At 31.0% G+C, this 27030-nt stretch overlaps 1 protein-coding gene and 1 long non-coding RNA gene across 2 annotated transcripts; both read right to left on the minus strand.

The window, feature by feature from the left end:
- Positions 1–573: 573 nt before the first annotated feature.
- On the minus strand, positions 574–2283 carry LOC103501401 (seed lectin-like). The gene has a single exon (XM_008464970.2). It carries the CDS (start codon positions 2251–2253, stop codon positions 649–651), a length of 1605 nt encoding a protein of 534 aa, XP_008463192.1. The 5' UTR covers positions 2254–2283; the 3' UTR covers positions 574–648.
- A 15657-nt stretch (positions 2284–17940) lies between these two features.
- LOC103504492 (uncharacterized) lies at positions 17941–19200 on the minus strand. Its single transcript, XR_541096.3, has 3 exons — positions 18781–19200; positions 18501–18622; positions 17941–18090 (listed from the first exon to the last, which is right to left on the minus strand). It is a non-coding gene; the product is annotated as an uncharacterized LOC103504492 (long non-coding RNA).
- Positions 19201–27030: the final 7830 nt, after the last annotated feature.

A 27030-nucleotide genomic window follows, 5' to 3' on the forward strand; every position in this document is an offset into this window, starting at 1 on the left:
TTCTTTAGAGACGATCCAGTCCTACTAGTACTACAAATCTGTAAAGGCTCAACAATTACGACTGGATTGGATATCGACAAACTCAGTTGAGTTTACCACTTTCGTACAAGTAAATATAAAAGGAATAATCAATCTTTTTCTTCTAAAAAATTTAATGTCACAATGTTTTGCACTTTGTAATGCTTTTATAGATTTTATTTTCACGCTTTCATATATTTCTATTCTTTTGTTATAGAAATATTGCAGTAAAATTGTAAGAAATAGCCACAAAGATCGTCCCGTTCGGCAAAATGGCCAAAATATTTTCACCACATTTTTACCCCTCTTGGCATTAGATTTGTTGGATTATCTCATCCCCTCAAATTTTGGTTTTTGATTTTTAAAAAATCTTATTTATCATTTATGAAATCCAATCTTTTCAAATCTATTACTCTTATTTCCCTTCACATTAGAAACCCAATTACATTTCCTTTTTCAATTCTTCAAATACTATCTTGATCTATCTTTTTATCTTCTTTTATGTTTATAATTTTGTTTTCAATTGCAATGAAAGTACAATAAAAGAAATAAGAGTAGAAAAAACAGAACAAACTACATTTATTTATTAGAAATCCAATCTAGCAGATTCATGTGAAATCAAACTTACATTTAGTACAAAGCAACCCACTGTTGGCTAACCAAATCACTTCGAGGATACAAAACAATTTCCTTAAGGTCAACATTACTTTGTGCGACATCCATTACCAATCCTTCATTTTTTGGTGTTGAGATTGTCCCATCAGCGTTCAGAACCCATCTTTGTGAAGCTAAGCCATTGCATTTACCAATCACAATTCTCTGTTTTGGTTCAATTGAAGATGCTGTCACACAAAGACTATGGTCGTTATTTACTCTAATACTTCCATCACTGTAAACTGCCCAAGATTGTTCAATCTTGTTCTTCACACATTCTTCTAACCAAATATTTGTATTTTCCTCCGTTGCTTCCAAACACATTTGTTTCACCCCAATAATTGAAACTATAAGTGGTTCCACAAAATTCCCAACTCTCCACCCTTGATTTCCACAATATTTGTTCTTCTTCATTGACAAACTGTTGTCATTGATTCCATTGTTTGATGTCAACACAAGATCATAAGCTGGGTTCATGATTGTCCCACTAATTGAAACATCCCAAGTTGCATCTTGTTGGCTGACCTTATTACAATCTAGAATCACAGCAAAAGGATTTGCTTTGGACTTAGTTGGGATCAAACATTTGTCTGAGGATCGAATAGTGTGATCCCTATTAAACGTCCATCGTTGATTTGCTTGTTGTCCACATGGGGATGAAATAACTTGAGAACCATCACGAGCTACATCCACACAAAGCCCATCTCGTCCGCTAATCCGCACGGTTCTTTCCTTGACATAACATCGAGGATTTTGATGATCCGTGACGGTAGCGGTAGGCATCTTGATGTAATCCTGGATATTGCAATGGTATAATTGCAATGCAAGATTAGAAAGTATGAGTGGGTAGTATATACTATCCACTTCAATAGCTTCATTTTTCGAGTTGTATAGCGTTACGCTACTCCCGAATAGTCCTTGTAACGAATTCGACGCTTGGATTTGTAATGAAAGTTCCGACCAATTGTCTTCTAAGCTCAACATTGCGAGGTCGGGTGTGAAGGCTTCTCCATACTTTATGCTGTTAACGATGCGTTGTTCGATGAAATTGAATTTGGCGGATTCGAAGATCATTTGAAACACAATAAGGAAAGAAACAGGGGCGAGAACAGAATCGTAATGAAACAAGTTGGCAATGGCTGCGTTCGATTCTTTGAAACCAAGGGGAGTGGCTTGTCTTGTAGTATTAGCTGCTTTTTCAATGGATTTGAAGGAACTATCGAAATTGAGAAGATTTTGATTTGTGTTAGGGAAGAGAATATCAAAAGCAAATTTTGGAGCATTTGAAAAGAAGTAAGAATCATCATTTCCAGCAAGATATGCAACAACACTCATATCTTGTGCATCAACGGCAAGAGTGATTGTATCGCCTGGTTCGTTGCCGGTGTCGATGAGATGAAAACGATCGGAATTTGATAGGGAGTGTTGGAGCACTGGAATGCCATAGAGTTTATGGGTTTTAGACCCAAATTTTTGACGAATAGTTTGGATGTAGCTTTGGTAAACATCAACAACGGGTCTCTTTGATAAGGCATTGGTGGCGAAAGAGAGTGTCACAACGAAAGCTAGTAAAACTCTCATATTTGTTTTTGCTTCAACTCACACCCACACTATGCCTTCTTGTCTTCCCTTTTATAGTATTTTTACAACGTTTTTAATTTTAATTTTTTGTAATTCTTTTTACAACTGCTCTACTTTTAAAGTAATTCTTTTTACAACTCCCTCTTTTCTTTTTTTCCCTTTCCTTTTCTCCTCTCTCTCTCTTCCCTTTTTTAAGTGTTTGTTCTACTTTTACACAATTTTATTTACCAATTTTTAATGTTTGTTTTTACAAAATAAAAAGGTTAAATTAGTTTTGTTTAAAATATTGTTGTGTTTTGATAAAAAAAATTGTTAACACTTACTAACATTTTAAAAAAGTATTGTGTTTTAACATAAAAATAATATTGAGAACTAAAATGGTGTCTTATATCATTTAACTAACAACCATTGTTAATGAGTTTTCTTCTAAATTACATCTAAAGCCAAACATTCAGTGAAGTTTTTTTTCTTTCAAAATTCGAATATTTCTAAATTGTCATACCTTTCTTTCAATTCATTTTAGAACATACGACGATCTTTTAGGAGTTTTTTCAAAAATATAACAAAGAAGTAAAATATTTACACTGTATAAGATAATTTTGAAAATGGAAAAAACCCATAGACCTACCACGGAAAATACCAAAAATGTCAAGTCAATAATATATTTGGTACACGATTTGGATGGATAGTCAAATTTAAACGATTTATTTTTTAAATTATTTGTACACCATCGTTTAATTTGACTACTAGATATTTAGATTTGATCGTTTAGATTTGGGTAGACAAATTTAAACGTTTTTTCTTTAAGATTTGGGACATGATCGTTTAGATTTATCTACACGATCGTTTAGATTTGACTATTTTTTACACGATCATTTAGATTTGGAGCCAAATCTAAACGATATTTTTTTTTTCAGTCTTTTATATTTAGTACACGATCTTGAACAACCAAATAAAAGTTTGAAAAAAAATAGATCTTTTATATTTGATACACGATCTTGAAAAAAAAAAGAAAAACAATGAAAGACGATGGAACAAACGAAGAAGGAAAGAAAGAAAAAAAAAAGAAAAAAAGAAAGACGATGGAACAGACTGGCAGAAGAAAAATGGAAGGACAAACCTAAAATAACTAACTTTATGGGCTTTATTATACGAGTCGTAAATATTTTACCGGTTTGTTATATTTATGAAAATTAACTGATCTTTTATTTTTAAATATTATGTCTTCAAATTCTCATGACAAAGGAAAATTATGGCTTTCGTTTTTCTTGATTGGTCGTTGCATTTTATTTTTTAATTGTATCTTCGAGATTCATGATGTCGAGATGCATCTCAACATCAAGAACTCATGTTAAATAATTGTTACCGTTAATGTGAAGGACCATAAATTCTAGTTTTGCAAAATTTCCTATGGTAACACATTTTAAAATATTATAATTATATTAAAAATTTAAGATATATCTAATAAAGTGAAAAAATCTGACATACCTTTGTTGGAGAAGATGACTAGAGTTTGTGCTGATAACATGTTATAAAAATGAGACACAACGAAAACATGGATATTAAAGAAATATAATAATAAAATAGTTATAATATAATATATAAAAAAAGAAAGAAAATAATTAAGGAAAAAGAAATTCTCTAAAAACGTTCCACTTTTTCCAAATTTTTAGGATTTTACGAAAGCCACCAAATACCACTATATGTATATATATATATATAGTTAATTTGACATATGTATCTTTTCATTTGGCAAAGATGTGAATGCGTAGAAAAATGACAGGGAATGACACAATACTAATATTTATAATACTAATGATAGTTTTTGCTTTTGTTTTGTTTTTGGGTTTCGTATTTTTTGTATTTCTTTTCTTGAAGTTCTCTATTTATATTTGTGTGATATGTGAATTTTCCATGCTTTTCACGTGGTGACGCTTTATATATATCTACACTTTGTGTCGGCTCGTAATATGCAGAATATACAATGGTACAAAATTCCTAATCGATTTATCAAATTAAACATTACTTTTAATATAGGGAAACTGCTCCATAGGTCAATAATATTTAGTAATAATAAATTGGTGTCACCCCTTTTTCGTAAAGGGCAAATATGATGATTCTTCTGGTTCTTTTAAAATATATAACAAAACAACTAAATAATATTGTATAGAATTATTTCTAAAATGAAAAAAAAGTCCACAAGCACATAATGAAAAATACAAAAACGAACTCATCAACTATCCTGATAAGAACGTGCGTAATATATTTGATACACGATTCTTTAGATTTAGCTAATGTTTGGTTTAGATTTGGTACACGATCATTTAAATTTGGCTAAACGATGTTTTTCAATATTCTTTTGATACACGATCGTAATCTAAATGATATTTTAAAGAGTCTTTAATACACGATCATTTAGATCTGTTTATCTTTTTTGTACTCGATCTTTTAGATTTGGATAGCCAAATCTAAACGATGTATTTTTCAAAATCTTTTATATTTAGTACATGATATTGAATAACCAAATAATAATTAAAAAAATAGATATTTTATATTTGATACACGATCTTGAACCAAATAACAGTTTTTTTAAAAAAAAGAAGAGAAGAAAGACAATGGAAAGAAAAAAAATCGCAAAAGAATAGAGAAAAAAGACGATAATAGCGAAGGACAAACCTGAAATATTTAAAAAAATGACAAACTTCATGGATTTTTCATTTTGTTACATGGATTGTAAATATTCTACCGGTTTGTTATATTTATGAAAATGACAAAAATACCCCTTTTCGTATTTTCCTTTTCGAATTTCAAGTGTTCTTCTTCCGTCTCCAAAATTTCAAAATTTTAGTCTCCTTCCGTATAATTCGAATTTTCGGTCTCTTTCTTCATTCACGATTCACAGTCTCATTCCTTCTCGATTTCCATTTAGCTTCTTCCTTCATTTGCGATTTTCTTTCTAGGCTCCTTTCTTGTACGATTTTGATTTTTGTAAATATTCTTCTTCTTTTTTCGTTTATTTCTGTGTTCGACGATTTTGATTTCAGCATCTTCTTCTTCTTTTTTCGTTTACGATTTTGTGTTCTTGTATATGATTTTTATTTTGGCCTATTCTTTGTTTACGATTTTTGTGTTCTACTTTTAACTCCGTCGATGTTCTTGTACGATTTTAGTTTCGATTACTCGTTTTTTTTTCTTTCTTTCTTTCTATTGATTTAGGGCTTTTTTCATTCTTGGGAGGGAGTTTTCAATCTGATTTTTTTTGTATACAAATTTTTTTCTTTACACTTTTAGGGGTTTTTTCATTGTTTCATGTAACTTGTATTGGTAATTTTTCTTATTTCTTATTTGTAGTTTTTCGACTGGAATGTGGTTGTGGTTATATTTATGGTTTGTAAATGGATGAAAGTAAGGGTACGCACATAGTTTAAATTTTGATTTTGATTGACATCTAATTTCTATTTATAGGTTGTAAATCATGAACCGGACCAATGATTTGAGCGATACGTCTCAAGTTGTTTTTTTCAAGCGTGGAAACTTCAGGACCAGAAGTCGTAGGATCTCACAATAAAATGAAATATGTCAAAAAAAATTTGTTTAAAAAATTATTGAAATCCAAAATAAATGTCCGATGGAAAAGCAAGTTGATCGGTTAATTCAATAAAAAAAATGAAAGGGGAGTTCGCACTAGATTTCATTGGTACTGTCCAATGAAATTCAATTACATTGTTAACTTATGCCATTTGAATGAGTCAAATTGCAAGTTCAACCAACCCATTTTCAAAATATCAAGTGGATGGATAAGAATCTTTCGAAAGTCTTTCATTTGCCTATCATTATATACATTACTTATCTATGTAATTCGAACCCGAAGTCTATTTATGAGTTTTCTACTTGTTGACATCTGAATTCTATATGTTGTCATGTAATTGCTATTAGATTACTGTTTTGGGTATAATTTAACTTAAGTTTTTAAATTTTTATAGCATTTTGTAGTTATGGTTAAACTTCCGATAGTTGTTTTCCACATTGGTCAATTGAAAAACAATTCTTAGAAGAACTCCAAAAGACAATTTGTCTTGTTTGATAGTTGAGTTTATGGTGTGATATCTTCTTTTGAAAACTTTCTTGTTTGAATTTTGTTTTCAACCACCTAAAACAAATACAAAATGAAAAAATTGGTATAAAATAGTATTCAGTAGGTAATCACATAGTAGTTAGAAAGTAGAAAATGGTATTGTAGAAGTAAATAAATATTAATCACATGGAAATCATAAAGTACTGTTATCAAAGGGTTGCCCATTTAAAATAACATATATGTATCAGAGGGCTATCACAAATTAATTAGATATATCATACTACTATCAGACGACTAGACATATATCGAAAACTATCAAAGAGCTACCCAAATTTAAAACAACCCATATGTATCAGAGGACTATCATAAACTAATTTGATATATCATACGATTATCAGAAAGCTATCAGACAGATATCAAAAACTATCGAAGGACTATCCAAATATAAAACAACACATGTATATAAGAGGGATATCAGAAATTAATTTGACATATCATACAATTATTAGAGAAACATTTGACGAATATCAAAAACTATAAGGAGATTACTCAAATTTAAAACAACATATGCTTATCATAGACCTATCACAAACTAATTTGATATATTAGACAACTATTAGAGGGCAATCAGAAAGTTATTAATTACTCTCATACGGCTACTCAAATTATGGAAAAATTGCATGCAATAAATTTGAAAGAAGGGCAGTTTCGTCTTTTTCTTTCAGGCCCATCCACGATCTTGGGTTATCCTTTAAATATATATACATATATTCATAGGTAGAAGCATTATACCAAGAAATTCTTATCCACAGAAGGTATCATCTTCAATGTGGGATTCTAATTTTATGATTGTATATTAATATTTATATTACCAACATATGAGATCGCTGATCATTTTTGATATATCATTGTAATAATGTGTTTAAACATAATTACAATGATAAGATTGTATACACTAGGAATAAATTATCCAACGGTAATAAGATAGGAATAAATTATTCAACGGTAATAACATGAAATATTTTAAAAAATAGTAAAAATATTAAAACTATTTATAAACTCTATATAGTTATTTATGATTTGTTTTCTATATTTTATAAATAGCTTCAATATTAGACGTTCTCAACCGTAGCTTTGATAAGATTGTTTGAATAATATGATATATGAATTGCATATCCACATTTTCTTTAGTTATATCCTACATGCAATAATAATAATAACAATAAAGAAAATAAAATGTCTGACCACTTTTGTACGATATTACTATTATAAGTCTGCCTTTTCTAGGGAAAAATAAAACTAATAGCAGTTTTTGCTTTTGTTTTGTTTCTTGGTTCTGTTTTTTGTTTTTTTGGTTTTGTATTTTTGTATTTTTGTATTTTTTTTTTTGAAGTTACCATGCGTTTCACGTGGTGATGCTTAATCTTTATTTTATATTTTTGTGGTTATTGAAGTTTTTCCATGCTTTTCACGTGGTGACGCTTTATATATATACAGACAATACTTTGAGATAAAAGATGCTTTTATAAATTTTCATTTTTTTTTGTTTTGACAAATATTATACGTTATAATTAACCATCTTCATCTACTTTTTCATCCTTTGAAAATACATGATTTATGCTTGCTAGGTCGTGTCTTCTTAATATGCCAAACTATTTATGGATATGACAAATGACAATAATAAATTTTGATAGATACATGAACAAGTGCACTCACATGTGACATTCAAGTGACATCAACGATAAATTTATACTTTGAAAATAGAAGACTTACAAAACAAAGAAACATGGTTTGGATCACCTATTGTATATAGTTTTCTACTCTCAATATTCCTAATTAAAATAGGAATGTTTGGCCTACTCGACCTTGGTTTTGGAATAGGTGGGGCAGAGCTATGTTTGTTTTTCTGGTACCTCTATACTTGGTTTGACTTGGATTGGGTCTAGTTAGGCAACACCGTTCCTTTGGATTCAACCTCGACTTCCAGAAGCCATTCCTGCTCATCATTGCTTTGTCCAAAAATTCGCATGTTGTCCTTCGATCTAGATTATCTTACAACATTAACCATAATTTCAAACCAAAAATATGTCGTGCAACCTCTACATTCTAACATTTGTTTTCTTCTTGGTCAAACCTTGATCACTTGATCATCTAATATTAAAGTTGAAAAGATGACAAGGAAAGGATGCACAACATATCTTGCTAAAGCTTGAGGATATTTTTGTATTGAAAGAGTTCTTAGATGTTTTTTTCCTATGACTTATCAGGATTGCGAACTGATAGGGCGTAGAGTTCACCATCAAATTGTTACTAGGGACAACACCAATTTCTCAAACACCATATATAGAATGGCTTCGATCGAGCTAAAGAAGTTGAAGGTGCAGTTATAAAAGTTAGTAGACAAGGGAAACATCAAATCCAGTGTATCGCCTTGGGGAGCCTCTGTTTTATTCGTAAAGAAGAAAGATGGTATGCGTAGGTTATGCATAGACTATGAGCAGTTACACAAGGTCACGATATGTAATAAGTATCCTTTACCCCGTATCAATGAAATATTTGACTATATAAGAAGAGCGATAATGTTCTCCAAGATTGACATAAGATTGAGATATCATCCACAAAAAGTTAAGAAATAAGATATTTCGAAAACAACTTTCGAAACAAGATATGGGCATTATGAGTTTTTACCAATTTCATTCGGTTCCATAAATGCACCAGAGGTATTCATGAATATTTTGAATAGGATCTTTCATCCATATTTAGATTAGTTTGTGATAGTTTTTATTGATGATATACTAATCTATTTTGTTCATAAAATGTTCGTGAAGTGCATTTAAGGACTATGTTGCAGATACTACGAGATAAGTAGTTGTATGTCAAGTTTAGCAAGTGTGAGTTCTGCTAGATCGAGTAGTGTTCTTAGGGTACATCATTTCAATAGAAGGAGTCAGTGTTGATCTGTAGAAGACAAAGGCTGTTGTTGGTGGCAAAGAATTACCATTGCAATGAAGGTAAGTAGCTTCCTAAATTTAGCAGGAAACTACGGGAGATTCATTAAGGATTTCTTGAAAATAGTATTACCTCTGCCAGCATTGATCAGAAAGAATGACAAGTTTGAAAGGTCGTGTAAATATGAATAGAGTTTCTACAAAGGGAAGATTAGCGACAACCCTTAATGCCAATTGTGAGGTTAGCACGCAACAAGGCCTACCCAGGCCATGTGTGTGCGCCAAGCCCCTATGCCGTGCCACTGTGCGCTAGCATGCCAAAATAGGTCATTTTTTGTTTTTTTTTTTTTTTGCTAATTTTAGAGTTTTTGAGCAATTTTTAGATATTTTCTTTGGTCAAGGGATTAATTAGGACTTGAATATGAATTTTTCAGGTCAAGGAGAATATGAAGGAAATTTTGAACCAAGGGTTAAACCAAGTATTGCAAGTGATAAAATGATTTCTATAATGTTTATTAAAGCATTATTTATAAGTTAATATTCAAACCATGTTTCAAGATAAATGTTTAAGTTTATTGATTTCTATTGAGTTTGCAAAAGCGTGAATGTTTAAGTATTTACAATTGAATTTATGATTCAAGAACAATATGGTTTAAAGAAGATTTCCAAAGTCTATGTCATAATCAATAGATACGACTACGTGTTATGAAAGTAAAAGTATGTTCAAGGTTTACAAATATGTTTTATCCTAACCTGAATATTCGATGAGACATATTGTGCATATGTGGTTAACTTTATACTGGTTGTAGGAATGACAAGTCGGTTTAACTATGGACCATCAAGAAGGGTATACTTTGTTGTGCCTTAAAGGATGATGATAATAGTGGAACCTGTATCCTATCAGATGTTTTATCTTATGACGAAGAGATTTAAATATTGCATAAGACTATGGATCATGTCTTACAAAATCTCTATGAAATGTTCATTAAGTTTAAGGGTGCGTTTGAGAAAGGAAAAAAGTTATGGGGGAAAAGGATTATAATAATCCTAGGATTATGATAATATGTGTTTGGGGGAAAAGTTATTATTGGTAGTGTTATGGTAATATATGTTTGGAGAAAGGAATATAAAAGGTAGTGTTATGAAAGTATGTGTTTGGGGGAGGGATTATGATAGTAGCGTTATAATAATATGTGTTTGGTGGGAGGGTTATGGTTGTAGTAATTTAATTAAAAAGTAATAATAGAATTTGGATTTGGTTATTTGGGTAGGGTAATGTAGGGTTATAAGAAAGGAAAAAAAAGAGAGGAGAATATAGGGTTGTTTGGGGATTAGAATAACCTTAATCCCTATTTATCATAACCCTTGGGCTAAACACGGTTTGGCCCAATTTCCTAATCATTTTTCCCTTAAAACCCCACCCCAAACATACCCTAAGTGTTTACAAGTGTCATGTTTATGAAACAGTTTCCTACCGCTAAATGTTTCTAAAAGCAAAGTTTTATGCTAAATTATTTATGAAAACATGTTTATAAAACTGTCACTCACAAAATATTTTGACTTAACCTTTCAAAATGTTTTCCCATATTTCAGGTACAAATTTTGTATCCTTAAATGCTAAGCTTGTTGCTGTGGGGCCAATCAATCTCATAAAACTTGTTTTCTAAATGAGCTACATCTTAGTTTTCCTTTAATATTAAATGTTATGGATTTTCACTTGCTTATCGGTTAAGGGTTAGAGGTTAATGGTTAGCTGGTGTAAGCAAACTCTTTACATAGGATGACCCCACTTCCATGTCTCCACATGAACGATTCAGGCCACATCCATAGTGTCTCTAGAATAAGGCGACTAACCTTATTCATATAGTATAGGTCGTTTTAGGCTATATACTCGAACTTGATCCACGTTTTTGTTTCTATATAAAGTTTAAGTCTACACTAGATAGCCTCAAGATCTTAGTTTATATTGGATTCAATATTATATTCATTCAATTTTCACTGTGAAACTCGTTCCTTAATAAATGGTGATTTGGTTAAACAAATCGTATAAGAATGTAAACTATCATGTAAGACAAGCTAGGCGATCATATAAGAAAATAAAAATGAGGATAAAAGATCATGTAAAAGAGATAGAACAATTGTATAAGAGGCTGAATGATGGTATGATAAGATAGACGAATGTGTAAAGGCACTACTAAAAAAAATGGTTTACTTGATGTTTTTTACCTATCAAGTATTTGTTTACTTGACGTTTTTCAATGTGTCAAGTAATCCAGTGTAAGGAATAAGAGAGTTTTACTTAACAGTTTTTAAGCGAACAGTTTATAACTGTCAAGTATATGAGATTACTTGACATTTTTTATGTGTAGTAAATCGGTGTCAAGAATAAGGAGGTTCTTTTTTTTTTTTTTAACAGTTTTTAACATCAAGTAAAATTATACTTGACAGCTTATAAACATCAAATATATAAGATTAGTTAACAATTTTTACACGTTAAGAATTTGTTATTCTTGACACATACATGTCAAGGTTTTTTCTTAATTTTCAAATGAAAAATTATATTATTTAAAATATCTATATAATTTATCCTACACCTGTTTTGAAGTCCAACAATAACGAACATAAGTAAAGCAAGAAAGTACACAAACGTGCTAAGCTACACATTTATCGAACAATTGAATCAACCCAAACTTTCCATCAAAGAACTAATTATATTTTAACCAATTGCATATATCAATGAACCGTACATATAGTTGGTCATTACATACTTAATTACAATAACCCAAACTTTTAACAATAGCCCAGACTTTCCATCTATGTCTAATATAAATAAAATATATGTGCAACCTAAAGATGTACTATATCAATATTGAGATTTACCTATATCCAATATCAACAAAATATAAATGTCTAAGCTTGTAGCCACCTAATTTTATCCTACATTTTTTTATTATTCTTTAAATTATTAATTGTAGCAACGGTTAAGATATTTCATTAATTTATTTTGTTAAAAAAAGAAAAAGGTAAAATCTTTTTGTAATAATATGAAATCTTATGTTTTTTCTTATCTTTTTATTAAAATGGAAAATAAAGTCATTAATGAGAATATCTATTATTTAAAAAAAAAATTTCAAATCATTTTTTTTGACTTATCACTTTAGGAAAAAAAAAATTAATTTATTTATACAAAATCTCTTTTGATTTATCATATTAGGAAAAGCAAGATAATTTATTTTATACAAAAAAATTTTAATACCATATTTGACTTATCTTTATCACTTTAGGAAAAAAACAAAAAATTTATTTTGGACAAAATCTTTCAATATCATATTTTTACTATTTTAGAAAAAAGAAAATTAATAAAATTACATAATATCTAATTTGATTTTATACTTATTAAATTTTCCTAATTTGTGGCACACCCCGGGTCTATAAATAGGATCCTTTGTCATTTGGAAAGGGGGAGAAGAAATTGTTTTAGAGAAAGTCTTGAGAAAAAATTGTTTTAGAGAGAATCTCTACGAAAAAAAGTGTTTATAGAGAATTTGAAGAAACGTATTCCTCTGCATAAAGGTGGGTCGTTAGCTTTTTCGCTTTATTGTTTTTATTTTTATCTTCATATCGTCTTTTTTTTTATCCTAATTCTAATCCCATAAGGAAGAAAAAACTTAGTTGGAGGTTGCATTAGGTAGGGTTTACTCCCAATGATCCGCACCTCATACAACAAGTAATTTTCTTCGGGATTGAATCCTTATCTTTTTTCTTCTCTTTTCAAATGTAAAGAGAAAGAAAAAAAATATATAAGGAAAATTTCTTTTTTTATTTTTTTTATTTTTACTACCTTTTTATCATCATGCTAAAAGAAAAAAAAAAGATCTTTTAACATTTTTCTTCTCTCTAAAACAATAGAGAAAAAGAAAAGTTATAAACAAAAGAAAATTTCTATTATTATCATTTTTCTTTTTATTATTATTATTATTATTATTATTATTATTATTATTATATATATATATATATATATATATATATTTTTTTTTCTCTTTTAGGGTGGCGGCAAACCTTGCCGTCACCCTCTGTTTCCTTTTTTTTTTTCTTTCTTTTTTTAATTTATTTATTTACTTATTTAAATTTAATTTTATTTGTAATTTTATATTTTTTTTATCCCTTATTTGTAATTTTATGTCCTCTTTTCTTCACTTATTTATTTAATTTCTTTTTTACATATTCATTTGTTTATTATTTCATTTAGTTCTTTTTTTCATTTTTTTTTCTTATTTTCTTTATCGTTATTATGTATCTTTTCTTTTCCTTTTCTTTTAATTTATTTTTTATTATTATTGTTATATTTAGTATATGCATACATTGATATCCTAAATTATTTGTCTAATTTATTGTGTGGTATATTTTTTATTTCTATTTGACTTTCATTAAAACTTTCTTGAAAATTTTAAGATACTTTTAATCATAATTGTATTTAATTTTGAAATCTTTTTAAATTTTTTTTTTCTCTTTAAACCATTTAGAATTTTTTTTTGCTTTAAAATTATTTATTTTAAAACTCAAAATTAAATAGATATTTCATAAGGTTTCCTAATCTACATTTTTTAATAATAACCACGCCGATTTCGATAAAAAAAACCTACGATGGAATCTAGAAATTTCTGGGAGTCCGTTATTTCTAGATTCTTGAGGTGAGGGATCAATATCTTAGGGAGTCCAAGATTTGATCCCAAGAGAAAATATATTTAATCAATGTTTAAAATAATAAAAAAAACTTTATTCGAAGACTAGCCTACGATAGAATTTGAGAAATTGTAACAATGTCTCATTCTCTTAAGGTGAGGAATTTTTCCCCAATATAGTCTAATTAATGGGTGTATCCCACTTATTTTATGGGATCATTGCTCCAAATATTGGAGTAGTGAGCAATGAAATAAGACATAGTTTTTTTTAAAAAAATAAATTTTATTCAAGACATTAAATTTGGCCACCGTTTTCTAAAACGGGTGTTATGGGGTGCTAACACCTTCTCCGTACACAAATGACTCCCGAACTCAACTCTAATTTTTTCGTAGACCAGTTTTTATTTTATTTAAAATGATTCACTTTATTTCGGTGTCCAATCACACCGTAAAAAAGATTGGTGGCGACTCCTCTTTTTTTTTTTTTTAAAAAAACAAACCTTTTTAAGGATGTTGGCCGCTCCGCGTCGTCTCGGGTACGTGGCGACAGCTTGGCGACTCCACTGGGGACATGAGGTTCCACCTTGAGAGTTTGGCCTTTTCTTTGTCTTGATCTTGTACATTTTTTTGTTGTTTTATTTTCTTTTTAGTGTGTTGTTTATTGTTGTTTCACACACAATCATAAGCCTCCTGTCCGGGCTCTACCATATAGAATTAGAAACGAGGATAGAGTAGTGTCGACCTTCGAGGAGCTTATGCTTCCGTGCAGGCACACGAAAAATTCTCACTCAATTTGGTTGTATGATCAAGTGTGACTATACACCATTTTGAGGGCCTGTGTCAGATAGGATACTAGCATTAACTTCACTAAGTTTGTTTGAGCCCTTGCATTATCTGATGGTTTTCTTTCTCACATTTAGCATTTACATCTAGACTCATCCTAACCGAATCATTATTCTCTTTTTAAAAAGATAAAAAGCCAAAACTTGCAAAATAGCTCTAAGTTCACCTCATCAACATCCATATTGGACAAGAAGAAAATAATGGATGACATATCCTACATCCTTTCCCGCGCAAAATCCTAAACACAACCACCCAATAGGCAGCCCAGGTCAGCGATCCCACATCTACTCCAATTACGGAAAGTGGTAAGAAAATTTCAGAAGTGTAGGGTAGTAGAAAAAGACTAGAATTTCTAGAAGAAAAATTACGCGCCATTGAAGGTGCAGACATGTACTAGAGTATCGACGCAGCACAACAATGTTTGATATCAGATGTGGTAATCCCTCCCAAATTCAAGATTCCAGATTTTGAGAAGTACAATGGAACCACTTGTCCAAAAAAAGTCATCTAGTTATGTACTGTCGGAAAATGTCAGCTTACGCTCATGATGATAAATTGTTGATTCATTGCTTCCGAGACAGCTTGGTTGGCCCCGCTTCTCGATAGTACATGCAGTTGGATGGTTCACAAGAGCATAGGTGGAAGGATCTTGTCGATTCATTCTTAAAACAATATAAGTACAACATTGATATGGCACCCGATCGTTTGGATCTTCAAAGGATGGAAAAGAAATCAAAGAATTTTGCTTTGAAGCAAGCTTTTCCTCGGTACTTTCATACATTTCTTTTACATAAATATGCTTTGAGGACAATGCAAAGTTTTTAAGTTGGGAGTGGGTGCTAATTTTTTTTTCTTCGTTTAAGCATTTGCATAACTTGGGTAGATTAAAATTGACTAATTTTTTTTTATTATTCTGAATGCAGGAATGAAATGAATGTTGTTTGCTTGAATGAATGCTTGCAAAAGAAAATGCATAGATGTTAACGTTTTTGCAAAGTTTCTTATGATGATTGCCTATGATACACCTCTCTCAGCAATTTTTGTTTGTATTTTAAATAGGATAAAGAACCATTTATGAAATTGAGGTTAATTTTTAAACTTTTCATCTTTTTGACTCATGAATTAGAAAAAAAAAACCCTTTGTCGAGCCATGACGAACCTAGAAGTCTTTAGAAAAGGATAGAATGCTTAAATTCGCTTGTTGTAACCTCGAAAGAACGGTCAATCATAGAACCTAATAGATTAAATCCAAGATTAGAATTAGCCAAGCCGGAGCTAAGCAAAAAGCTTGCTACCAAAAATAGAATCCCAATAAAAAAAAAAAGTAGCAAAATGCATACTTTTAGCAAAATACTTTTATCAAAAAAAAAAAAAAAAAAAAAAAAAAAAGAAAAGAAAAGAAAGAAAGAAAGAAAGAAAGAAAGAGTACGATTAAGTCGAACATTAGGATTTTTCCGTGATCAGTTACGATTACTCGATGTTAGTGAGGTACGAATCCCTACTGAAAAAGCCTATCCTTTGCCTTATTAAAACCCATACAATTCTATCTTAGAATTTTCTAGCTAGTTTCAATGTTTCGACCGAGGGCCGAGTTTAAGGAGGGATCCTTCCCGCTTCAGAGTAGAGGGAAAACAAGCCTAGGGAATTTTTTAATTCTTCCGAAGCATGTCTAATGAGTCGAAATAGCAAGACTTAGATGTTTTATCTAAACATGATTTCAATAAATGAACTTTATTAAAAATCAACCTCAAATTGACTACTTGCTTCTCTTGAATATTTAATAAAAAATTACTTTGTTGAATTGTTAAGGCATGAGTAACATCCTTTGCATATTTGTTTGAAAACATCAACAAAATTTTTGCATGATTGTTTGAGTTTAATTCTTGCAAAATAATGTTGAATCCCTTGCATGATGAATGACTGAATGTTAGCACATTTTTAATTTTCTTGCTCGGGACGAACAAGTCTTAAGTTGGGGGTAACTGTTTTCCTTTGAAAGCTGAAGTGCAAAGTCTAGTCAAGGTCGGATGGTTGAAATTCAAGAAGACAGAAGAAGATTACAACGTTAACAAGAACCCTTTACCAAATCATGAGGGTCCGGCCATAAATGTTGTTGACACATTTACGGAAAGATACAAGAATAAGGTGTGTGATGTGACTATTTCAATTTGTCACCAAGGTTTAGCAATGAGGAGGGGGAGAAGTTTGGATGCATCAACGAGAAGCAGTGTTTATTCCACCCCGAGATAGATGACCATTTCATTGAGGATTGTTGTGAGTTCAAGAATAAGGGGCACCAAAGTTGAAGGTGACATCGATGACGTTATTGATTTTGAGGTTTCAATCTATAATCTTAAGCATAATATCGAAGAGGATGAATATGATATATCTCCTGAATTACTAAGATTGATAGAGCAAGAAAAAAATACTATGTCATATCAAGAGACTTTGAAGGTTACCAATTTGGGAATACCAGAGGAAGTGAAAGAAGTGTGAATTGACACTTTAGCTCCAGAGCAGGATCAATCAGATCTGGTGATCCTGCTTCACGAGTTCAAAAATATTTTCACTACAAGAAATATCAGTTACGATAGCATCAAAAAAAGGCTACTGTTGATTTTCGATAGCATTTTCGAAATGCTGTCGTAGCCGATGTTATTGAAAGTCTATGACTTTTCATAACGTTTTTTTGCCGCTATGCAAAACGCTATAATATGTCCCCTACAATAGCACAAATATGATGCTATAAATGTTTTTTATAACGTGAGAAAAAACACTATTAAAAAGCGCTATAAAATGTTTCAATAGCGTTTTCAATAACATTGAAAAAAATGCTATAAAAGACATTTTATAGCGTTTTTTTTCGTTCGAAAAGCGTTATCAAAGTATTTCACTAGCTATTTTAAAACCATTTGAGCTCATTAACATTTCATAATCACATTATTAATAGAAGAAATAACAAAGAACTATACATATAATATCTCATTGAATAATATACGTTATCTTTTATGCATTACAATTTTGTTTATAAAGGAAAAAAGTACTTTGAGAACAAACCTAAACAAAAAACTACCTTGTTCTATAAAACTCAATACATCAAAAGAAAACTGATAAACTGAAGCATTTCTTCATACAACAAATTTCCCATGAAACCATTTCTCACAGATATCACAACAAATCTAAAATTCATCTGAAGCATAGTTCTCAACGCATGCCCTAGTAAGGTGTCAACATCTTAACCTCTTCCCTGCGACTACCTTGCATACATTCCTTGCATTTCAGCTTCCCTCTGAAATTATTATCATAACATTAGCAGAGCAACAAACATTATCATAACTAGTATCGGTAAACTTTGTTAATAATACACAGCTTATACATTTCTAAAGGCAACACAAAAACTAATGAATCGGATAGTAAACTGTTCAGATAAGCTTATAAAACCAAAAAACTGTCAACATTTGAAGAGTAAAATGCAAACAATTTGCTGTTTACAATATGTAATTTACTAACCATGATGGTATTTTGAATATTAATACACTTCATATTCATAGTGTCAACATCAGTAAGTCTCTAATCTTGCAATGTTGCATTTAAGAGAGTGACACATGAAAAACTTTTATTAACAATTATATTTAAACTAAAAAGAACATATCAAATGTTAGAAGATAAATATGAAGAAAACAATAATGCCATACAAACCTCTGCAACGACTAAAAACATCTTTGCCAGTGCTTGTTTCATGGTGGTCGGTAACTTTTTAGTAAGCCCAAAATCAAGCAAAATTGGACAATGAGGAGGTTCCTTGCTGAGGAGAAAATTTCCTACACAAAGTACCAAAAGGGGGCACTAAAACAACTATTGCATTGGGATGGTTACATCCTTAACATTTCTATAAGCCAGTCGATACATCTACTAACATTAAAAAGAATTTAAAACAGTTTTAAAAGGTTAATCTATGAAATAGTTCTTAAAAATATACCCCCAACAACTCCTATGAATGTTTATCTTGAAAATTAGTCTATGATTCTGGTGTAGTATCATCCAACAAAGCCTATGATTCTGGTGGAGTAATCGGCGATCTGTGTGCCAAAGAAGAAGATGCTGTGAGGGAAAATTGTTTGATAGGGACAAGGACAAAATGAGAAGTGAACAGAGAAATGAAAGGAGAAAAAACCAAGAAATCTATCATTTGATATGCAAGCATAGGAATTGTCTTCAAAGAATGCTTTTTGCTACGAAAGTTAAAAAGATTTTTAAGGCTGGGACTAAGCAAATCCATTATAAGAACATTGTAGTCTCCCTCAACTCCAAACCATCTTACATTAGGTATCTCAATTGTGTTCAACAGATTTCAGAATGTAAAAGTAAACTCAGATAATTTACAGAAAAAACGCACTTCTAAAACTCAGACAATGGTAAGAATTTTCTAACTGATACCTAAATTTTCAAGAATTGACATAGAATAAACCAGATAAGGAAAAAAATTGATCGATTAGAGTTCACAAAAGTTAAACGACGACCATCAGAATGCATCAAGGAAAAAGGATATAACTCTTAAGCAAATATTGACTGCAGAATGTCAGCACAATATGAAACATTACCGTAGTTTACATCAAACACAAGTTGATATTTAGAGAGAAAAAAAAGAATAGATGAGAAAATCCAAATAGAGAGAGAGAGAGAGAGAAAAAAAAAAGAGACAAATTCAACTTTACAGACCACTACAATTGGGCAGCACTGACATTTCTTTTTCTTTGTCTTCATATCATTTAACATAGAACGAATAATAAGCCACTGCACAAATTGCACCTCAAACCTCACAAATCTCACACATCAAAACATGAACTAACATAAAGAGAGATGCCAAAAACATGTTGTAAGACTTCTGCTGGTGCAACAGCAAGACAATATCAATGTATATGTCATCAAATCATTGTATGTTTCTGCTGGTGCTAATGGTTAATTCAAATAGATTATTTCAGAAAAAGGCAGAGACAAAAGGTATAGTTATGAATATAATTAAATTTGGGTAGGACATTTTGTGTTCTAATTCTAATTTGTTATGACAATCTAAAGACATAAAGCTAATTTACATGTATGTGTACTAGTTGCAACTGTAGCAATCCTTGATAAAGCCCCACAAGGGCAGAAAAAATTCTTAAGACCTGGAAACATAAAACAAATGGTATTAGAACTGAAACATTGCATAATACCAATTGAATGAGCATAAATTATGCCTAATGTATTAGTCCTAAATTACATCTTCTTCTTGATTTTCTGTGATTGAGAGAAGGGAAGACATTAGTGATTTATTAAGAAGCAACGACTCAATAGAAAACCTAAATACTAGTACAACAATAACAAATGAAACCAAACATATATTTGATATCAGCAAAAAAATAGAGATGTAAGGTAAAGAAAAAGATTGATGCAAAAACTTTTGCTAATTCTATAACACGTTGATTGCACAAGCACACTTAGTTTGAGTTCATAACTTTTACAGTATAACTATAATCTCCAAACCGCTTTTTCATTTTCTATGGCAATAAACAAATAATATGGCACACAAACACAGAAGATAACAAAAATACTTATTATCTCTATCTCAAATATATGCACAAACCAATAGATACCAATAATAAGATAGACAATAATATAGAAAATTGTAAGCAAAACCAAATACTTTATACCTCTGCGTAACAGCAAACAACCTTCGTTTGCACAAAAAACTAATATTATGGATGCTATAAGCTTGGTCTTTTCCTTCATTGTCAATCTATTTGAAAGCAAAACCAATTTACTCCAGTTTCCTTCACTAAAAAATGTTAATACGAGTTACTTGGAAGATTTTTTCGAATACGACACAAAATAAAACACTCTATCATTCATATATTCAGTACCAAGAGATGAAATTCCCACATCATTTCACAATAATTTATAAAACCAGAACACAATAAATTTTCAAACATCAAGCTATAAATTTCTAGTAAAATTTACTTTATCGAACCCAGATTCTATTCCCAACAACAATCATTTCTATTTGCAATTACTAAAATAGATGGATCTATATGAAAAAGAATAGAGCAACTTAAAAAGAAAAAAAATTGAGACAGATTGAGAGGGAAAAATTACAATTTCATAAAGGAATTCAACGAAATGAGATCTGACAAGATCGCTCTTCACGCCTTGAAGTCCAAATCGATAGAAGAATGGTGACGAATGGTGAGATTTGCATATGAAACTTTCAGTTCGACGGACGACGACTAACGAGCAGCGTACGAGTAGTGAACAAACGATGAAATGGTGAAGAGAGGCTTTTGTGGTCAAGGAATTGAGAAGGAATTTTCTATTAGAGAGAAAAGGAAGACACTCACGGCTTCATGAAAACCAGACAATGCATCCGAAAGGAAAAGAAAAAAAGAAAAGAAAGGTAAAATAAAAAAAAAAAAGCTTAAAGAAGGTTACCCATCCAATGTGAGTAACTGGTGACTAGTTCTACGAGCAGGGAGCCATTCGGCAAGGAGTGGGGCGAGTCAGCGGCGATGTTGGATGGTAGTGGCGTCGTGGAAGGTGTCTGGGAGAATAGGAAAATTGAAGGAGGGGTCTGTGAGAATCGAAAAATCGGTGGAAGTCTGAAAAAAAATGAAAAGGAGGCATTGGGGCAGGGAAGGGTAACACGCAAAACCTAAAAAAAATTGGTTTTTTTTCGCGCTTTCCATATTTCGTTTTTCGTCTTTTTTTTCTTTTATTTTCTATAACTGAATATTAAAAAAGCTATGGTTGGGTGCTATTAAAAGCCACATTTGTTGTAGTGTTTGCATGGTCCCATCGAAATATGCCTGGTTTTGATACAGAGATTGTAACACATTGATTACCACTTAAACTAGAATGTAAACCTATACGACAAAAGCTTTGTAAGTTGAGCTAAAGGTATCAAATGGCCATCGATTCATTTTGGTAGCCATAGATTATTTCACAAAATGGGTAGAGGCTGCTTCATACAAAGGTGTCACCAAGCATGCTGTTGTCAAGTTCATACGAAAGAACATTATATGTCGGTATGGTTTACCTGAGCGCATCATCACCGATAATGGAAAAAACCTAAATAATAAATTAATGGAGGAGTTATGCAGTCAGTTCAAGGTTAAACACTATAATTCCACTCCTTATTGCCCTAAGATGAATGGGGTAGTGTAAGCAGCAAACAAAAATATCAAAAAGATTTTCGAGAAAATGTCTGTCACTTATAAAGATTGACATGAAATGTTGCCTTTTGCATTATATGGATATAGAATATCAGGGGCAACTCCTCTTTCACTAGTGTATGGTTTCGAAGCAGTTTTACCTGTTGAAGTTGAGGTGTCATCCCTTAGGGTAATCCAAGAGGTAGAACTAGATGAAGCAAAGTGGGCTCAAGTAAAGTACAAGCAACTGAATTTCATAGAAGAAAGGAGATTGACTGCACTATGTAAAGGACAGTTGTACCAAAAGAAAATAGCATGAGCGTATCACCATTTCCAAGAAGAAGATCTAGTGTTAAAAAGGATCCTGTCTTTTCAAAAGGATCAAAGAGGAAAATGGACTCCTAACTACGAGGGACCACATATAGTAAAAAAGGCTTTCTCAGGAGGAGCTTTAATTTTGACAAATATGGACGGAGACGACTTGCCTAACCCGATAAGTGCAAACTATGTGAAGAAATACTATGCATGGAGCGACGATTAACTTTTGGTTCTAGCATTTTCTCGTCAAGTCCCTAATATCTCAAGGATATGGGTTTGTACTTGAGGTTTTAGTACTCATGAACGTTATTGGGCTATTACGCATGTTTTTGGTTTTATTTCTTGAGAAAAGTAAACAATGATTCAATTTTTTTAACATTGTTCATGCATACATGACTTTTCACATTGTCTGCATTTCCATAGGTGGCATGGTATACATTATTGATATGATAATTTAATATATGACCTTTAGTTTGACTATTCATTCTTTTGTCATGAGGCGCTTGTTTTATCCCTGGCCCTTGGCACTGTGTTACTGAGATGACGCTTGTTTTATCCCTGGCCTCCAGTTTATTTATTCATTTGTCATGAGGCGCTTGTTTTATCCCTGGCCCTTGACACCATGTTGCTGCGATGGCGCTTGTTTTATCCCTGGCTTCCAGCTAATTTATTCTTTTGTCATGAGGCGCTTGTTTTATCCCTGGCCCTTGACACCATGTTGCTGCGATGGCGCTTTATCCCTGGCCTTCAGTTTATTTATTCATTTATCATGAGGCGCTTGTTTTATCCCTGACCCTTGACACCATGTTACTGAGATGGCGCTTGTTTTATCCCTAGCCTCCAGTTTATTTATTCATTTGTCATGAGGCGCTTGTTTTATCCCTGGCCCTTGACACCATATTGCTGCGATGGCGCTTGTTTTATCCCTGGCCTCCAGCTAATTTATTCTTTTGTCATGAGGCGCTTGTTTTATCCCTGGCCCTTGACACCATGTTGCTGCGATGACGCTTGTTTTATCCCTGGCCTTCAGTTTATTTATTCATTTGTCATGAGGCGCTTGTTTTATCCCTGACCCTTGACACCATGTTACTGAGATGGCACTTGTTTTATCCCTGGCCTCCAGTTTATTTATTCATTTGTCATGAGGCGCTTGTTTTATCCCTGACCCTTGACATCATGTTACTGCGATGGCACTTGTTTTATCCCTGGCCTCCAGCTTATTTATTCATTTGTCATGAGGCGTTTGTTTTATCCCTGGCCCTTGACACCATGTTGCTGCGATGGCGCTTGTTTTATCCCTGGCCTCCAGCTTATTTATTCTTTTGTCATAAGGCGCTTGTTTTATCCCTGGCCCTTGACACCATGTTGCTGCGATGACGCTTGTTTTATCCCTGGCCTCCAGCTTATTTATTCTTTTGTCATGAGACGCTTGTTTTATCCCTGGCCCTTGACACCATGTTACTGAGATGACACTTGTTTTATCCCTGGCCTCCAATTTATTTATTCATTTGTCATGAGGCGCTTGTTTTATCCCTGGCCCTTGACACCATGTTGCTGCGATGACGCTTGTTTTATCCCTGACCTCCAGCTTATTCATTCTTTTGTCATGAGGCACTTGTTTTATCCCTGGCCCTTAACACCATGTTACTGTGATGACGCTTGTTTTATCCCTGGCCTCCAGTTTATTTATTCATTTGTGATGAGGCGCTTGTTTTATCCCTGGCCCTTGACACCATGTTAGTGAGATGACGTTTGGTTTATCCCTGGCCTCCAGCTTATTCATTCTTTTGTAATGAGGCACTTGTTTTATCCCTGGCCCTTGACGCTGATAATTTATTTAAAATATCTTAGTTTGATGAGTTAGTGGCTACACCTTCGTCCACCTTCTAATTCTACAAGGATGCACGAAGGGGGGCATGTTGTAGCCACCTAATTTTATCCTACATTTTTTTATTATTCTTTAAATTATTAATTGTAGCAACGTTAAGATATTTCATTAATTTATTTTGTTAAAAAAAGAAAAAGGTAAAATCTTTTTGTAATAATATGAAATCTTATGTTTTTCCTTATCTTTTTATTAAAATGGAAAATAAAGTCATTAATGAGAATATCTATTATTTTAAAAAAAATTTCAAATCATTTTTTTTGACTTATCACTTTAGGAAAAAAAAACAAATTAATTTATTTATACAAAATCTCTTTTGATTTATCATATTAGAAAAAGCAAGATAATTTATTTTATACAAAAAAAATTTTAATACCATATTTGACTTATCTTTATCACTTTAGGAAAAAACAAAAAATTTATTTTGGACAAAATCTTTCAATATCATATTTTTACTATTTTAGAAAAAAGAAAATTAATAAAATTACATAATATCTAATTTGATTTTATACTTATTAAATTTTCCTAATTTGTGGCACACACCCCGGGTCTATAAATAGGATCCTTTGTCATTTGGTAAGGGGGAGAAGAAATTGTTTTAGAGAAAGTCTTGAGAAAAAATTGTTTTAGAGAGAATCTCTACGAAAAAAGTGTTTATAGAGAATTTGAAGAAACGTATTCCTCTACATAAAGGTGGGTCATTAGCTTTTTCGCTTTATTGTTTTTATTTTTATCTTCGTATCGTCTTTTTTTTTTATCCTAATTCTAATCCCATAAGGAAGAAAAAACTTAGTTGAAGATTGCATTAGGTAGGGTTTACTCCCAATGATCCGCACCTCATACAACAAGTAATTTTCTTCGGGATTGAATCCCTATCTTTTTTCTTCTCTTTTCAAATGTAAAGAGAGAGAAAAAAAATATATAAGGAAAATTTCTTTTTCTTATTTTTACTACCTTTTTATCATCATGCTAAAAGAAAAAAAAAGATCTTTTAACATTTTTCTTCTCTCTAAAACAATAGAGAAAAAGAAAAGTTATAAACAAAAGAAAATTTCTATTATTATCATTTTTCTTTTTATTATTATTATTATTATTATTATTATTATTATTATTATTATATATATATATATATATATATATATATATATATATATATATATATATATATATATATATATATATATATATATATATATATATATATTTTCTCTTTTAGGGTGGCGGCAAACCTTCCCGTCACCCTCTGTTTCCATTTTTTTTTCTTTCTTTTTTTAATTTATTTATTTACTTATTTAAATTTAATTTTATTTGTAATTTTATTAATATTATTTTATTATTATTATTATATATATATTTAACCTTCTGTTTGTTTTTTTTATGTTTTTTAATGTTTTTTTTATATATAACTTTATTTATTTATTTAGTGTTTTTATAGTTATGATTTTTTTAAAAATACTTTTTGCTATTTTTATTCTTATACCATTATCGTTATTTCCTTTCATATTTTTTTTTTATCTCTTTTAACTTATTATCATCCCTATGTCCTCTTTTCTTCACTTATTTATTTAATTTCTTTTTTACATATTCATTTGTTTATTATTTCATTTAGTTCTTTTTTTCATTTTTTTTCTTATTTTCTTTATCGTTATTATGTATCTTTTCTTTTCCTTTTCTTTTAATTTATTTTTTATTATTATTGTTATATTTAATATATGCATACATTGATATCCTAAATTATTTGTCTAATTTATTGTGTGGTATATTTTTTATTTCTATTTGACTTTCATTAAAATTTTCTTGAAAATTTTAAGATACTTTTAATCATAATTGTATTTAATTTTGAAATCTTTTTTTAAATTTTTTTTCTCTTTAAACCATTTAGAATTTTTTTTGCTTTAAAATTATTTATTTTAAAACTCAAAATTAAATAGATATTTCATAAGGTTTCCTAATCTACATTTTTTTTTATAATAACCACGCCGATTTCGATAAAAAAAACCTACGATGGAATCTAGAAATTTCTGGGAGTCCGTTATTTCTAGATTCTTGAGGTGAGGGATCAATATCTTAGGGAGTCCGAGATTTGATCCCAAGAGAAAATATATTTAATCAATGTTTAAAATAATAAAAAAAAACTTTATTCGAAGACTAGCCTATGATAGAATTTGAGAAATTGTAACAATGTCTCATTCTCTTAAGGTGAGAAATTTTCCCCCAATATAGTCTAATTAATGGGTGTATCCCACTTATTTTATGGGATCATTGCTCCAAATATTGGAGTGGTGAGCAATGAAATAAGACATAGTTTTTTTTAAAAAAATAAATTTTATTCAAGACATTAAATTTGGCCACCGTTTTCTAAAACGGGTGTTATGGAGTGCTAACACCTTCCCCGTACATAAATGACTCCCGAACTCAACTCTAATTTTTTCGTAGACCAGTTTTTATTTTATTTAAAATGATTCACTTTATTTCGGTGTCCAATCACACCGTAAAAAAGATTGGTGGCGACTCTTTTTTTTTTTAAAAAAAAAACAAACCTTTTTAAGGATGTTGGCCGCTCTGCGTTGTCTCGGGTACGTGGCGACAAAGCTAACCCAAAAAATATCATTTATTCACCTAAAACAAATAAATATATATGTCTATCTAACCAAAAAAAAGAAAACTTAGCTACTCACCATAATCACATGTGACCACCCAAAATATTTCACCTCAGTAGCTGCGGCATCTGTTGCACAATTGTTTTCACCTGTAAGCTGACAACCATCAAATACTTGCCCAAATCCACCTTTACCTAGTTTTCTCTCTATTTTATAGATTGATTACCCTCCTACTTGAACCT

Source organism: Cucumis melo, chromosome 9 (assembly GCF_025177605.1).
Source record: "Cucumis melo cultivar AY chromosome 9, USDA_Cmelo_AY_1.0, whole genome shotgun sequence".
NCBI classification, from domain to species: domain Eukaryota; kingdom Viridiplantae; phylum Streptophyta; class Magnoliopsida; order Cucurbitales; family Cucurbitaceae; genus Cucumis; species Cucumis melo.

What these genes read in the sequence shown, in the direction of transcription:
- LOC103501401 (XM_008464970.2), bottom strand. Translation starts at nt 2,253, where the DNA reads ATGAGAGTTTTACTAGCTTTCGTTGTGACACTCTCTTTCGCCACCAAT.